We start from the raw sequence: 17,115 nt of genomic DNA on the forward strand, positions 1-17,115 counted from the left end.
AAGGCTAGCCTGCTTGCTTGCCTATATATCTTTTCTTTTCTTATAAGTTTCTTATTTTCTTATGGGTGTGATTATTTGTTTTATTATAATAGGGTTATAGGTTACATTCGACTATATTTTGGCTGTAACGCAAGGGACCTACAGGCCACGTCCTGTATGTTGAGCTAAGGCAAAGTTAGTATACATATGTTTGGGACCTTTCACCTAGATAGATGGTGATGAGCTAAAGTATAAGGTCCATAGATGGTGCCCTTTAACATAGAGGATGAGTTGAGGGTAGGTTGGCAGAGAGGGCTTCCTAAGTTCATATCCTTTTAAACATAACAGGTACACCACAACTTGGAACTTGGAAAGAACCAAAATAACTGGTTAGGACAGAAATAACAAATGTGATACCTACCCACAAAAGGGCCATGGTAATGAATTGACATATATGATAAGTTGAGATAATTGATATACTAACCTATAGAAAACAGACACCCCAACATTAGTAAGGTGAGGAAATACAAATAAGGTAAAGGGAAAAAATCCCCTATTAAATATGGATCGAACATAACGGTGTCAGCATAACATACAGGCAATCCTCGACTTTATGATGTTCGGCTTATGATGAATAGCATTTACAACAGTTCTGAATTGGCACCTTGATTCGACTTACGACAATTGGTTTTGACTTTACAATGCTCGGTCCCGCAATGGAGTGTATTGCAGTTCCAAGTTATGATGTTTCGCCTTACAACGCAATTTTCAGGAACCAGTTGTGTCATAAATGCGAGGACTGCCTGTATTATAAAAGTGGCATCCCAGCCTAGGAGCAGTCGGAGAGGGAGATGTAATCCTTGGGAGGTGCCAGAATGATGGCCATTGGTGATGATGGGGAAGGTGATGGTGATGAAGAAGGTGATGGCTAACAATTCAGGTTGTTCTGCAAGGGATGGTGTGAGTATATGGATGTGCAGATGTACAGTCTGTAGTATCTCTAGCTACATTACTGAGTTGGGGTGTTTGTAACTGTGCTAAATATATTAATAAACTATATTTGTAAATATAAAAGAATTACTATAGTGTGAGTGTTGCAACTATGCACATTGGGGTTCCCAACTATGTAAAATAATTTGAATAATACTGGGTCTTATCTTGGGGCAAGCACCTGTGAACCCTCAAAGTGATAACTGGGGATTCTTAAGTAATTGATATAATTAATACATAATCTAAAGATTGGGCAACAGGACGTGGGAATGCAGGCCATTCCTATAGAATGGGGGAACTGTATCCTGGAAAGTAGTGACTCGGGAATAGATTTAGGGCAACATAGTGGACATGAGCTCTCAGTACAACACTGTAGCAAGAAGGGGATGTATAAACAGGGGAGTAATGAGTGGGATCACAAAGGAACCATAAAAACTTAATATATTTGAATCTATGAAACCTATGCATATAGGATATAGTGTGAAGAGGGAAGTAACAGAATGCATTATTCTGACCTCTTGACTTCAATGGGACTACTGACGTAAGTAAGTACTATTCATTGTGACCAGGGTTGCCTATTCAGGTCTTGAGAGATTTTCCATCTTGGATATGATAATCTAGAAAATATGGTATAAACAAAAGAAGCAAGAGATTTTTTCTGTTCATATCCATTACAAATTCTAGGTGTAGCAAACTAGCAGATTTTTTTATTTTCTGAATTTGTGGCATGCCTGTGGTAGACAGAATAACTAAAAGTCACAAATGAAGCTATAATGACTGTGCTTAATCAATAAGCTAAAGAAATATCCAGGAGAGAAATAAGCCAACTTTCCTGAGCATTGAGAGATGAACAATGTGTAGCAATCACAAAAAGAAATGCTTAAAAGTGTTAAGTATCATGCATCCTCAGCTTAATCACAGCTTCTGGTGATGGGAGACAAGATAGAGAGTTGTTTGTGTCCTGTAATGACATAGAGCTAGAGAAATGTACTGTAGGTACCTTAAGATTACTGTGAAGAGGGCAAAATAGCATGCAGGCAAATTGAGAATGAATTAATTTTCTGTTGCTATATTTGTATATTGGAAAGAGAATTTTCAGATAGCAGTTTTTGTTTTATAACCAAGAGGAAAATCTATGCCTCCAGTTTAGGCAGTTTTGTACCTAACAATGGACCTGAACCTGTAAGGTGCTTAGTACCCACTGGGAAGTACCCATGGGATTTGTGGGTGCTAATCACCTTGCAGGACCAGCTTCTTGTCTTTTAATTAAGCAGTCTTTTATTAATGAGCAATTATAGCAAGCCTGGCAGTTTTAAATGACAACACCAAAGGCCAAGAGACTTTAATCATTTGAGAAATGCAATAAATAATCACTGTGAAATACTCTACATGGAATGTAATTTTTATAATGAAAATGAATAGATAGAACTATGGGAAAATGATAAATGCATGCATTTATTGGACATTATAGATGCAAGAACCTTAATTACTGGAGACAATATGTAGAAAAGAAAACACGCAGCTTGAGCTTCAGAGCCCATCATGAGTTTTTAGTGCTGGCAGTTAGAAAACATGTTTTGCCTGTAAACCGAGGTCATTGATACAGCGTCATTGGGGAACAAAAAACATGGACCTGCCCCAACTTGTTTTTACAGGAGCCTGTGACAGTAAAATTGTACTTTAATTCCAGAATGATAATTTCAACAAATGTGTATTGATTTTCTTGTCGCGTTTGTGATGTTGTGCGGTCTATATGGTTTTATAAAAACATGATAATAAGTGAATATAATGTAACTGGAATATGCTTCATGCAAAAGGTCTCTTGTAAGGTATCATTACAAAGCTTATAACCTACTGAGTGTGATCATCCTATTTGTATAAATGTACCACTCTTGTATCTGAAACTAGAAATATGAAATATAACTCTGAGGGCCTATTGTAAGTATGCAAAGTGTGGGCCATTAATGGTGGTTTGGAATCTTGATGACTCCCATTGTCTGCAGATTGCTGTGTTTACCTGTGAGTCTTCCTGTATATGTATGTGCTGGCAAGTGGGTAATGAAGTCTTGCAGTGACATGTGATCATGTCACCTGAACTGGAATCCATCTTTAACCTGGTGCTTTTCCAGTGAGGAGGGGTGGAAACCCAGAGGGACAAAGGGTTCCTGTCTTATGCAAAAGATATATAAAGGGGTGGAAGAGAACAGAGGTGGAGAGGAGCCATCATGAAGAATCCCCTAGCTATCACCTGAGCTGCAACAAGAGCTGTACCAGGGGAAAGAATTGTGCCCAGGCCTGGAAGGTGTTCAGTCTGAGAAAAAACTTACTGAAGCATCTCTGAGGGTGAGATTATCTGTATTCAGTTTGATTAGACATAGATTTGTGCATTTTATTTTATTTTGTTTGGTGACGTACTTTGTTCTGTCTGTTATTACTTGGAACCACTTAAATCCTACTTTCTGTATTTAATAAAATCACTTTCTACTTAGTAATTAACTCAGAGTATGTATTAATACCTGGGGGAGCAAACAACTGTGCATATCTCTCTCTCAGTGTTATAGAGGGCGAACAATTCATGAGTTTACCCTGTATAAGCTTTATACAGGGTAAAACAGATTTATTTGGGTTTAGACCCCATTGGGAGTTGGGCATCTGAGTGCTAAAGACAAGCACACTTCTGTGAGCTGTTTTCAGGTAAACGTGCAGCTTTGGGACAAGTAATTCAGACCCTGGGTCTGTGTTGGAGCAGACGGGAGTGTCTGGCTCTGCAAGACAGGGTGCTGGAGTCCTGAGCCGGCAGAGAAAACTGGAATAGAAGAAGTCTTGGTACATTAGGTGGCAGCTCCCAGGGGGGTTTCTGTGATCCAACCCATCACAGACTTAATAAGCTAGATGTAAATCAGCATAGCTCAATTGAAGTCAGTGGAATTACACTGATATACATCTGCTGGGATCTGGCCAAAAGGGACCAGGTTCATCCATGGTGTAATTTCATTAAGGGTAAGAATCTGGACCAATATTCAGTTTAAATTTTTCACTAAGAGTTTTTTGGTGCCATAGTCCTAGGTAAATGTTTCACGTTTGTTCTTCTTTTAATTAATTAATTAATTAGTTAACTGTCACTCTACAACTTGTATTAAATTCATCCAAAGTGGATTTCTGAATCACTGGGTTCCATTTAACTTTAATGAAAGACTCGGTATCAGGCAATTTATTTAAACATCAGTCAGTTCTTAAGCGGCACGAGTATTCCGTCCGTCTCTTTTCTCACTGGTTCATATGCCAGCTGCATTCTCTTGCTTCCAATTCCATCCTGAAGTAGAATGGCTTATTTAAACAACATATAATTATAAGACAAGTCTGCCTAGTGTGTGTGTGTGTGGCAGGAGTTCATGGAAACCTTTGCTTTTCTAAACTAAAATGATGGCTAATTATATTATATAGCACTGATGATACATATATTTCAGAAGAGTGGTATATAGTGCATACACTGTAGTATCATCTTTAGAATTTGTTTATATACTCCACAGACAATTATAGTTGCTTTTAAGAAGATTAAAAATAAGGCTAGCGGCTTTTAAAAATGCAGAAATATGCAGATTTTTTAAAGCATCCCTATATTGTCTTTTCCTTCAAATAGTATTGTCAGCTCTTTTGGGGCACTTATTTTACAAAAGCAAATATACCACTGGGCACTTACTAAAGCGGATAAGGAGAGACAAGCTGATTTAAGGAAAGGTTTGCCAAATTGAAAACTGTGGCTAGGATTAGAACCAACAGAGTAGGAAAAGAAAAAAAATGGATCTAAGCAGTGATTTCCCTTTCCTTATTCTTTTTTAAAGGAAAAGATAGAGCCGTGAAAGTGAGCTAGCCAGCTTTTTGCATCCCTGTGAAAATTTGCCCAAATTTGGCCATGTTCTAAACCTTTGAAAAAAATCTCAGTTTGCATATGTTCAGTAGAGACCTGCTTGAACATTGCAGCTAAATTCTGACAATTCCATCTGCACTGAGCATGCTCCAGCCCTGGGCTCTCTCATCCCCATCTAGCGTTGGTTCACAGAAAGGATGATTACCTACTACTACTGTCAGTTGCTTGGTTAGGTCCAGTGGCCAAGGTTGGTGTGCTCTATCAAAAGGTCTCTGTTGATGATTCACGGTTTGATATGATGCCACATGATAGAATCTGTTTTTTCAGTTTGCTTGTCACATGCACCCACACACATACACAGAGTTAAGAAACATTTTTAAATTTCAAGCAAAGGCAATCACTCAGTCAGAAAATGCCAGGATAGACCTACCCAAAAGCTGAACTAGTGCTGTGTAGTGAAGGAGGCTGTTGGGTGCAGAACTCCTGACTCATTTGTTGCAGTGTGTTGGATTGTAATAAGAGAAAGGAGGGGTTAAAACAGCTGAATGCTAACCTAGAGAATTGCATTCTATCCCTATCTCTAACTCTAACCACAGAGTTACTATGGAATGCTGGACAAGTCATTTCTACCAGACTTTTCATATGTGGTCACTGATTGTGTGTTCCTCATTTTCTGGATGCCCACTTTGATATCCTGGGCTCCTCTTTGTAGACGTGCTGAACACTCACAACTGCAACTAAAGTCAGTGAGACCTGTACTTTGAATGCATAAAGTGCTTTATAATGCTAAGTACTCTGAAAAATCAGGTCCTAGGTGACTCAAATTGGCACCCAACGTTAATTGAAACTTAATCTCACTGTGCCTCAGTTCCCAAGGTGTAAAATGAGAATAATGCCAGCCCCACCTCACAGGGCTATTGTGAAACTAAATGAATTAATGTTTGTGAAACACTCCGATGCTAAAGTGGTGTGCACCATCATGTAGCCTGATCTATTGATTATGTATTTATTATATAGATTACTTAAGAATTCCTCATTATCACTTTGAGGGTTGACAGATTCTTGTCCCAAGATCAAATCCAGTATTATTTAAATGGCTTAAAGGATACAGGCCTGTAGGTTCCTTGCTTTACTGCTGAAAATAATAAAGGCAAGCTAGCCCTATGGGATACAAATGAAAAGCCCACGAGGAAATTAATCATTCTGTCTTCAGAGCAGGATTTGAACAGCGCAGAATAAATAAGACCTGGGGCAACAAATTGAACAATGAGGAGAAAAGAAAATAACCCCCATCACTGAATGAGGCAGGAGTCCTATAGAAAAACTAATATGCAGCCATGTAACTAAACACTGTATCATAATGCAAGATAATAAGGGGTTAAATTTAGGTTGGACAGGCAACTTGTGAGTGCTTTGCTTTGCAACCTTAATACTGTTCTTTTAACAAATATTTTCGGTGTGTAATATATGTATCTAGTTCATTGACTTATTTTACTGAGAGTCTAAGGTGCCATTTGGCAAAGTAGTTTGAAATTTTTTTTCTGGAAAGTGCCTTTTTTCTGTAATCTGCAGCAGAAAATTTCATAATTTCATTGGGGGCATTAGACTTAAAAGCGCACACCTACTAAATCTAGAAAAAATAGGAAAGGCTAATTTTGTGAAAGTTTTCTAATCACTTCAACACCTATTTGTATGTAAATACCTGTGCATAGAGAAATGGGCTATGAGATACAGTAACTGCTACAATAAATGGCACTTTAAATAAACAATTACCTAGATGAATAATTTTGAAGTACGCTAAGACTAAGGACCAGGGAGAATGTTAGTGAAGCCATTGGTCCACTGCTATCAGGCTGGAATTTCTTTTGGATTGTCATGAAAAGGGACACCTGGATCAATCAATGTTACAGTTTATAAAGTGATAACAATAGGCTTCTTTGCTTCTTCTGATATTTCATTACAACTGCTGGAGCAAAGAATCACATTTGTATCATTTTTAATTTTTAAGAATGTAGAAAAGCAGATGGAATCATAAAACAGCAACAGATTACTTAATTACCTTCACTCACTGGGATAAATGGAACATACTACAGAATATATCAAAGCAGACACTGATGAGACACTATCAGTTTCTACAGGTATGCAGGAGTTTTTTCCCTTCAGACATCAGTTCTCTTCGGACACAGGAATATGCCTATTGAATAAATCCAGCAACTAATCATGGTATAACCAAGTACATAGAAGTATGGGAAAGCCAAATCAACTCTATTAAGATATTTCTTATATGTCAGCGATTCAGTGAAATCTGTCACCAATTTACCAGGAATGGGCAAAGAGAAAAAAAAAAGCATGAATATTTCAATTAAGAAATGTCATCAAATGTATGTTTATTTGTGAATTATCACAAACTGTTCATCCAGCTCTATAAAGGGGATAGGAATGAAAACAGAAAAATTTGTTGGCTATGAAACAAAATCATGAAACCCACAAATAACATGATCAGTATTATTCAGCCAGCTCCACTGTTTACTCTGTATAACATTCATAAGTAAAACTTAATCCAACTTGTATTACTAAGCCAATGCTTCAGCCTTCAAACCCAGAGTTCTGTGAGTAGTCTTTACTTACATGAATATTTAGACAACCAAACATAGTGCAGCATCATGTGAATCTGACTGAAGAGTATCCACAACATTTATATGTTGGCTGATATGTCATGATGTGATCTGGAATAACATTTATTTTAACTGGTGAGGGCATCATGCTTCAAAAATCACAAGTGCGAGTTCTGTAATGGTTTTATTAGGCCAATAGATCCTAGCTGATGATTGCAAATCTACTTGTAATAAGATAGAAAAATTGATCATAAGTATCAGATCCAGGAAGTTTTTTTTTTTTTAAATTATGTGCACTGTTATGTGTTTTATTTTAAAAATTAGTGTCACCAGATAGGTATGTGCATATATTTGATTATTGCTATCTGAATTAATAGCCAGTACGTTAAACCCTCCCCCATCAGAAATATGTGTTGGTAGAGCCACAGAAATATAAAAGAGTGATCGCGGCAAGATTTTCAGCAGACCTCAAGATGTGGTTTTTAGCAGTTTCAAATTAATAGTGGTTAGATTTGGAACATTTCAAACCTCACAGTGGATGATTTAAAACCGACTGTAAAATGTGTGTTACATAGAATAAAGAATGAATACAGAAAATACAGTATTGTATTATTTACTGAAGAAAATAACAAGTAAAAATCATGTTATTTTTAAAACAGAGTTAAGTAAACAAATTTAGACCATACAAGCATTGACAAGAATGTAAATAACTGATTAATTAAGGTTGTAACTACAAGGTGGCTAAACTACTTGAGACCTAAAACTGCAAATGTTGAATACTGTACCTTAAAATGCTTCAACGGCCTCTGCTTGTACAGTGTGTAAAAGATTTGAAAGTGAAAGACCACAATGAAATGTACATACAATACCTGAATTGAAAAGTTTAGTAGCTCAGTGTATATTAACCCCTTTCCACCAAAGGAATATCTTTTCTTTTCACTGGGAATTTATCATATTGTTTTTCCCTAGTCCAGGAGGAAAAGGGTTGATATTAAAGGAAACGTGGCTCCAGTATGCAGAAAAGTTATGGCACTGCAACTAAACGAACCACCATCCCTAAGCAACATAAAAATATTCTAATATTAAGGATTATTTTACAACTCAGTGGAAATATGCAGTAATGCAATCCATTTCCTCCGTCTGGATGACAAAAATGCAGTCTTAACAGCCACAAGAGCCTGCCTTGTGTTAGCTATAAAAAAAAATATATTTATATATATATTTATGCAAGTACTATGTGTGTTAAACGAAATCACTGAATGAATCAGCAGGGTTCTGCAACACTTTGAATCTGTATTTCTGGGAGGGGTGCACTGGAATCTGTAATGCTTCTCGGGAAGGACTCACAATGAGGATAAAAATCCATTTGTTTAAAATCTTAACATTTTTTCATCATATTTTTTGAGAAATGGTCTATGTTGATTTCTGCCAGCATCAGCCAAAAGCATCTGTTGCCTTCATTTCAGCCCACTGTTTGGAAATGGAAGCGGGATCCCTTAAAACAAATCCAATAATTAATTGTTTAGTGAACATTGAAACTGAAAATTAGTCCAATTTCACCATGAACTCCAATTATACAGCCCAATTTCACCATAGTGAAAACTCCCAGCTATTTTTTCTAACCGCCTTGTGCTAACTTTATAATTCTTTATCATGGCTTGTTTAAGGGATATTAACCAACAAAGTACAAGAAACATTCTACTACTCCTGGAAAGAATATATGTTGTACTGTAACTCACTCACTCACTTGGTTATGTTAGTTTGGCATTGAACACTCAGAATTGTATTCCACATTCATTTGTAGAAGTATAGAAAATTGCTTATTTTTTACCTGCATTGAATTGATTTTCTTAGCAACCTTGTCAAAACTGACCTTTGCTCTTTGCATGAAAGGGTTACAGATTTGTAACACTTTATCTTTGAGACACCAGAGAAGAATGCTTGAACAAAAGGGTAGCACCCTGATGAACTAAAGCTTTATTATATTTTTTGATTCTTATGCAACCCCATACCTAAGCCAATAACATGGCATTTGTGCCACATTTCTGAGACTGTAGATGTCCACTCAGGGTGTTCTGAATGAACGATTGTATGTCAATCCACTAAGGAAAACTACAGCGCAGTGGTAATCTGGTATCCTAAATCGTTTTTTCTTCTTGGACAAGATTTATCCAACAATCTTCTTTCTTTACAGCTACAGCAGCTCAGGCCTCCTTTTCTTTAAAGAGAGGCAAAGTAAATGTCTTACACCTGTAGACCAGTACTGGTGTTCTTGTCCTAGAAATTTTAGCACTGCTCTGATACAATGAAGCCTTCTTTTTCTCCAACTGGTTCCACTTCAGCATATGCAGGATGTCCCGAGCCTCTTCGAAATTTCATTGCAGGCCATCTGCTTGGGCGGCGCTACAAAAGAAACAACAACAAAATCCTTTTTAGAATATGTAAGGGATAACAACAAAAAAGCACATGTTTAAAAGTACCTTATAATTTCATTTGCCTTGATACTAAAATCCAATTGGCTAACACTGTAGGCCATTTTGGGAGCTGTGGGGAAGGGGTAGATGCAGGGCCGGCTCCAGGCACCAGCTTGTCAAGCAGGTGCTTGGGGCGGCCACTCCAGAGGTGGCGGCACATCCAGCTATTCGGTGGCAATTCGGCGGATGGTCCCTCACTCTGGCTCGGAGAGAAGGACCTCCCGCCGAATTGCTGCCACAGATCGCGATCACGGGTTTTTTTTTTTTGGCTGCTTGGGGCAGCCAAAACCCTGGAGCCAGCCCTGGATAGATGACCAGAGCTGAAGAAGTTAATCCTTCCTTCTAGACTCATAAGGAAAGCCTGGCATTCTCAAGCAGCCCAGCAGGGGCTACTAGTCCTGGGAAGATGAGCTAGTGTTGCCTGCTATCTCCTCCCTCTCCATCTGGGGTTTTGGTAGATCTTCACTGTGCACAGAGTCACTGGCCAATCAACCCACTCCCAGGCCTGCCCACAATGCCTCCTTTCATAGTCCTGCACAGAGAGTTGCCGTCAAGCTCTACTCTGTGGTGCAGTGTATTACACAGTCTTGCTGAATGGTCTCTCTTCCACTGCAGAAAGGTGGAGTCCAGGTTGCAATGTGACATGTTGTGATTCTTGAGCCTATAAACGTACCCTAATTGTGAGCCTAACTGTGGGAAAAGAGATAAAAGTTTATGAAGTGTCACAATAATCTATCACAACGAATGCTGATGGGAAAAGTGCAAAGGTGAGACAGAAAGACTGAATTAATCCAAACAAAATGGCCTGCTGATATAATTCAAGGACTGTGTTAAGATCTTGCGTGGTAAACAAAAACCATGTGAGACTGGAAATCAATTAACCAAAATTGGCATTTTGGCAATTAGGCCTAACTGGTGGACAAAATAATGAGCGGGATGGGCTATTCCACCCATCGCTCCCTTTTGGTATCCTCAGAAGGAGATTTTTTTGGAGGGGGGGGAAAGCTGGTTATGCAACATTGGCTGACTGAAAAATGAGACTAAGGGGAAGGAGCGAGCTTCATCATCATGACTGTAAACCCCACCATCTATGGGGACCCCAAACTGTCTTTGTCCTAATCCTGAAAGATATTCTGATCAGACTGGGCCAGAGAGAGGGACCCAGATGACATCACTACCTGCACTTCTGGCTCCAGCTAAATCTCAGTCACCACCTGGATGTGAGACTATGTCTAACCCTTGCCCCCCATGTGTTCTTTTTCCTCCCCACTATTTTTTTCTTTCCTATCCCTCTCCTTTTTCCTTTTGTCTAACAAAAGTCTGGCAGAGCCAGCCAAGACTGCATATTTTACAATACTGCTGTGAGTCTGTGACTAGAAAGAGGGAGCTAAACGTAATGCCCTAAACAGCCAAGGCTGTGACAAGTTTGCCAGGTCTCAGAGTGTTTGATAAGACTGTGCTGTGAGGCTGCAAATGAATCAACATTCATCAGAGATGGAAGCTGTTATTTTCTATCTTCTTCTCTCGTCTTGTGCGTGTTTGTCTTGTTTTGTCTTCTAGGAAACAGGATTGGACTTTATCAACAACAGCTCTGGCTCATCTCAACTAACTTCTTTTTTTTTTCCCAAGAGAACAGTTATTACCATCTTTAATACCATCTAAGAGACTTTTAAAGAAAGTGGTTTTACTTCAAAAGACTCTTTCCAGCCAAAAAGAAAGGGAACAGGGATGTTGTTAAAATGAAAGCCTCACTTAATACTTTACATTTCAAATGCTTTAACTGTTTATCCTTCTTCTATACCTTTTATAAAAGGTTAAAAAGAGTTTTGATGATGTGTTTGCCATGGTATTAAGCCCGAACCTTGTTTAAAAATGTTTGATATTGGGCCATTTCAGGGTCATGTTAACATCTTTGACTCTTTGGACCCATATATTCCATCTCTATTAATACAACAGCTATTTCTGTTTCAGATCAGTCCTTAGAGCCAAATTCTGGCACTCTTACCTGGGTTTCCAAGAGACTAAAATTCCAATTTGAATAACTACATTCTGCCTGATTAATTTCCCCTGTAGCAGTTTCAAATAGATGAAGTACTGATCCTTGAATTTTGCCAGGTGTAAAAATTGTGTAGTCAGACATGCATTAACGCATGGTCTGGCAGGGAGCCATGGGGCACCACCTGGTTGGATAAGGTGAAGAGGATCTGAACAAGGTAGTGGCAAATTCCCATGGGTCATAAGAGGCTCAGCTATTTTGCAACCTGGTGCACCAGAATTATTCAGGGAGGATGGGGTTCCCCTGCCAGGCTTGGGTGCTGACTTGGTTTTGGCCAATATAAAAGAGGGCAGTAGGAGATGTCTGGGAACCCGACTGGGTTTGGTGGGGGAAGCAGCCAAGCTAATTGCTGGCACCTCCTTGTGGCGGTTGTCCAGTGCAGGTACTCCATAGGAAAGGTATACAGTGACCAGATAAATGGCCTGGTAAAGGATTTAAAAAGGAGGTGTTGATTAAAGGAATGGAATAGCGGGGAGGGTTTGGGGATCCTATGAATGGTATGGTAGGGAGCCAACTCCCCTTTCTTATAGTCCACCTTAAACCTGCTATGAGGGATGGTGGTGACCTGGATGGAAAAAGAGTGGGGGCTGGTGGAAGACATCCCAGACATCTAATAATAAAGTTGCAGCCTGATTAAAACCATATCAAATGTCTCTGGTACTTCTTTCGATATAGCCAGACAACTACATTCTGCCTGAGTAAGTTTCCCTGCAGCCGTTTCAAATAGATGTAGTATCTTCATTCCAACCATCCTAATGTGTTTTGTACTGTTAGGGCCTCATCCAGCTCCCACAGAATTTTTTTCCATTGACTTCATCGGGAACTAGATCAGTTCTTTAAGGAGCAGCCAAGAACCAGCCAAGTGAAGTGGATACATTTCAGTGGTAGATGAAATGAGATTCCTGTATATCTATAATGCCTTCTGAGATGAGACACTTCTAAGCCCTACATTTTCAAAAGTAACTAGTGCTTATGGGGCTCAATTTTTGGGTGCCCAAGCTCATGCATATTTAAGGATGCTGATTTTCAAAGGTTGATTGCTCAGTACTTTCTGAAAAGCAGCCCCTTCAAGGTATCTCAAATTAAGTGCCCAACGTCATTAGTCACTTCCGAAAATTTTGGCCTAAGTAAATATGCTATTAATTACCTATTGTTTCCTCTTCAAAGCTACTACATAAAGTAGCAGTCAGCTTTAGGGGACTGCTGAATTACACAGCAAACATTCCAATAGTGCTCGAGGAAAACAGAAGGATGAGGAAAGAAAATCAGTTCCATTTTATATTTTCATTTTGAGACCGAGACACAGCTTAAATGGCTTTTTCTCAGATTCCTACTTGACTGTGAGGAAAACTCTGTTCTGACCACAAGATCTTTTTATTTTTCCTGTCCTGAAAATAAATTCCTCTAAATATCTCCTTTTGCTGTCGTGTTACTGTGCTTCTTGCTGTTTAATATATTTGATGGCAGAGACAATCTGTGCTAAGAACCACTGAACATCCGCTGCTGTTACATTATATTGGGATTAGTGAAGCTAATTTAGAGCAGGATTAGCTAAAGAATTTCTCAGGGACTGCTGAATTCCAATCTCAAAAAGACTGTAACTGTGAGGACATTGGTGGTAGGGCACAAAGAAAGGCTTACATGGGGATCACTGTCATGCAGCTATACTACAAAAGCTGCTGCTCTCCCCCACCCCCCTTCTAGCGTCAGGTGTGCCTTTGAGGTGTGCAATGTTAAATTTTATTTGACAGTTAATTTAAAATCTATGGCTTCTTAGTGTAAAACCTCGCAATATTAAAAGTAGGAATGTATAGTGCTGTCCTTTTGAAAGGACATGTTTTCCCTAATAAGGAAACTCAGCCCATTCCAATTTTTTTTAGACTTTCCATGTATACTTGATTCAGATTGTTTTAAAGATTAAAAAGGACAGTTAGGTTATTGCTAACGAAGAGGGATCAAATTCTGTTCTCAGATTCACTGGTGTAAATCCAGATTAATTTGATTAAACCCAATGAAGTTATTCTAGACTTACACCATTATCAATTAGAGCAGAATTTGACCTGATACGTCTCTAATGAAAAGAGAAAATGAAAAACCAATGGAAAACCGGTAGGGAAAAATAATTAGAAACAGAGTCTCAGAAGACAGTGACTAAGGATGATCTAAGTTTTAATGTATTAAAATGTTCTCCAATTTTATTTGAAGATGTAACCAAGGTTAGTTTTTGGCTCCTTCTTTTACTACCAATGCCAACCTGATTTTACCATTTTTAGCTCTGCTGTCTACGGGCAACATACTTTTTAATTGGCTTTTCCTTTTGATGAAAAATGCATGAGTTCACCTAACATGGGATAAAGCGTAAATGTCAGCCGTTGCCCCAGAAACAAACAAACAAACAAATCTGAAGGTCATCTTCAAACACCAAAGTTCAAACTCCGTGAAGATTCTTTTCATGCCAGAGGTCAGAGAAATATTTTTATGCTACCTTGTCAGGTTTTACATTGCTAATAACATACACTAGGGTTTTTGTTGTTGTCGCTGTTGTTTTTTGTATGTGTGTATGCGGGAGGATCTAGTCTTTGAAAACAGAACATTGACAAGCTACTGATTCACTTGACTTTGTTGCTGACCCAGATAAAACTGTAGAGATATTACAGTTTTAATTGATAAAACTAAAAGTAACTTAATGGGCATCATGGGATTTGAAGCTCCTCAAGCTACCACAGCAGCCCAGGAAGAGCATAATGAATTCTCTGCATTTGCTCTCTCTTAAGTAGAACAAGGAACAAACAAATCGGGGTGAGGAGCAGGGAGGGAGATATTTAGATTAATTCCTTAGTTCTTGTCCTCTCCCTCTTGTAGGTAGAAAACATGTTTCTTTCCTTAGAATTTGAAACCTTTTGAGGCTATTTTCTGAACTGCTGTTCTGTAAATAGAAAGTGTATTGCAACTGAATTCAGTGGGATTTTTCTCACATGAGTGAATCTTCCAGAAATGGGTCCCAAGATTACCTTCCTAAGCAAATCTGCTAGAGGAAAATACCCCCAGTCTTGCAAGCCCCAGAAGGCCATGGATACTGTGTGTGCAGAAGAATGAGCTGCCATATGTGGGGAAAGAGGTTGGTTCCCTGTGGAAGGCCACAAAGGTAAAAAGAGAAATAGTTCCAGAGCAGGATAATTTATGAAATGACATTTCCAAGCTCAAACTCCCTGTGATGGACCCATCCATTGCATCACTGCTTGGGACCAGGCAGTCTGCTGGAGTTCCTGCTGCCCTTAGCCTAGAATAAACATCTTTATGCAGATCCTGGAGCAGTGACAGGATGGGTTTTGCCTGTCTCCTTTTTAAGAGCACAGGTGAGGTGTTTCCCGACAGAAGTACTAGAGTGGAAGTTTGGGGCTTCTTCCCTTATTGTTATTATTGTACTAGGAGGTCTCCAGGCTTATCCCAGTGGGTAGCACTATTCCCCTCACCACCTTTTTATTTGGGCGAATCCTGGGCCTCAGGGCACCACTCTTATTCCTGGCTGGGCATTAGAATGGAGTTATCAGCCACGAAGAAATATGGCATGCAAACAAATATGCCCCTGTAGCATTCTTTCTTCACTGACAGAATTTCAGTCAACCACAGAAGGATCTACATCCACTTTAGGAGCTTGGCTGCTTAGTTCAGGAAATGCAGGAGACCCAGGAAGCTGCTTTCTGAGAGATAGAGCTTGTAATGAGCTGAATGCCCCAATTAGTTTGGCAACTGGGGGCATTCAACACATACCGAATTGAGGGACTTTTATGAAATCCTTGCAGGTCAGCTTTAAATAAGCTGATTTTCAGTTGCAGAATTATGTGTTTAAAAGAACCCCAAACATGTCCCAAACTGAACCCTCCAGCAGATTCTCAAATAAATTAGTGCCATTGGCTGAGTTTCATGAAAAGGGTTCTAGTAAACGACATTTACCTCTGGTATAGTTCTACAAGAGAGGAAAAGGAAAACAAACCTTTGGTTTCAATCTTCAGACTCACTCTGAACAACCAGACACCATTTAAAGAGGCATGATGGATTTTCTATTGCCAACAAGGCTTCCCATCTATAGTTATCCACAGGACCACTGATGACATAACTATAAAATAACATAGTACATAGCTTTAAGCTGAACAAACAACTGCAATTCAGTTGAGAGTTCTGCAGAAAATTATAAATGACTTTACTTCCTTACAGCCTAGAATTCAGTCAGGATTTCTAACCAATTTTATCCTGAAAACAAAGGAAACAATCATTTCTGTGTTTCAATAAAGAAACTGCTACAAAATAAATGGAAGATGTTTTAGATGGTTTTAAATATATATAAAACAAGAAGAAAGAAATGCACTGAATGTGAGCCAGAAAAAGGAAAGGGAAGGAGGGAAAAGTCTACTGTGCAGATGCCATAGGAATATAAAGATTAGGGGATAAGTGATGTAGGAGAAGATCGATTATAGAAGGACTGAACAGATGTGCTCACTGGCATATAATCATTTTCAGATAGAGAACAAGCACTATAATATGGGAGTACTGGCATTTAATGACTGCTTTCCCTGGCCTCCTGAAGGAACTGAGAAACATATTGTTATCCCTTATAAAGATCCATATAATCTCTATGAAAGATCAGTCAATGGTATGGTACATTTCACCTGTGACAGGAATTCATTTATAATAATTATAATGAAGCATACTGAGCACTGTGCTTCATTGTTAGTTCGCTGCAATTCTTAATAATTCTTTTTTTACATTTCCTTTCGTGATTCTGCAAAATAAGTTTGTATTATCTGTGGATATTATCATCTGTGGAGAGTAGTTTGGTGACATGTACCATCCTCTACAACTGTACACTGCGGACTACAAAAATAGTACAATCCTATGCAGTGAGGCCTGTAACAGTATCAGAAAACTATTCAAGGAACATCTCCATTACAATCATAAGGTTTCAGAGGTGTAGCCATGTTAGTCTGTATCAGCAAAAACAATGAGGAGTCCTTGTGGCACCTTAGAGACTAACAAATTTATTTGGGCATAAGCTTTCATGGGCTAGAACCCACTTCATCAGATGCATGGAGTGAAAAAAAGTAGGCAGGTATAAAATATACAACATATGAAAAG

The 17,115-nt window shown here is 38.8% G+C and overlaps 1 protein-coding gene across 2 annotated transcripts in view; it reads right to left on the bottom strand.

Annotated features, from left to right (window-relative positions):
- Nucleotides 1-8,049: 8,049 nt before the first annotated feature.
- The window catches only part of PLXDC2 (plexin domain containing 2), a 397,134-nt gene continuing 388,068 nt past the window's right edge, over nt 8,050-17,115 (bottom strand). For both annotated transcript variants that reach the window (XM_065582995.1, XM_008162807.4), the window contains one exon: nt 8,050-9,855. In XM_065582995.1, coding sequence (XP_065439067.1) covers nt 9,739-9,855 — 117 coding nt within the window. In that variant the 3' untranslated portion in view covers nt 8,050-9,738. The remainder of the gene's footprint in view (nt 9,856-17,115) is intronic.

The sequence above is a fragment of the Chrysemys picta genome, chromosome 2, assembly GCF_011386835.1.
Source record: "Chrysemys picta bellii isolate R12L10 chromosome 2, ASM1138683v2, whole genome shotgun sequence".
NCBI lineage: Eukaryota > Metazoa > Chordata > Testudines > Emydidae > Chrysemys > Chrysemys picta.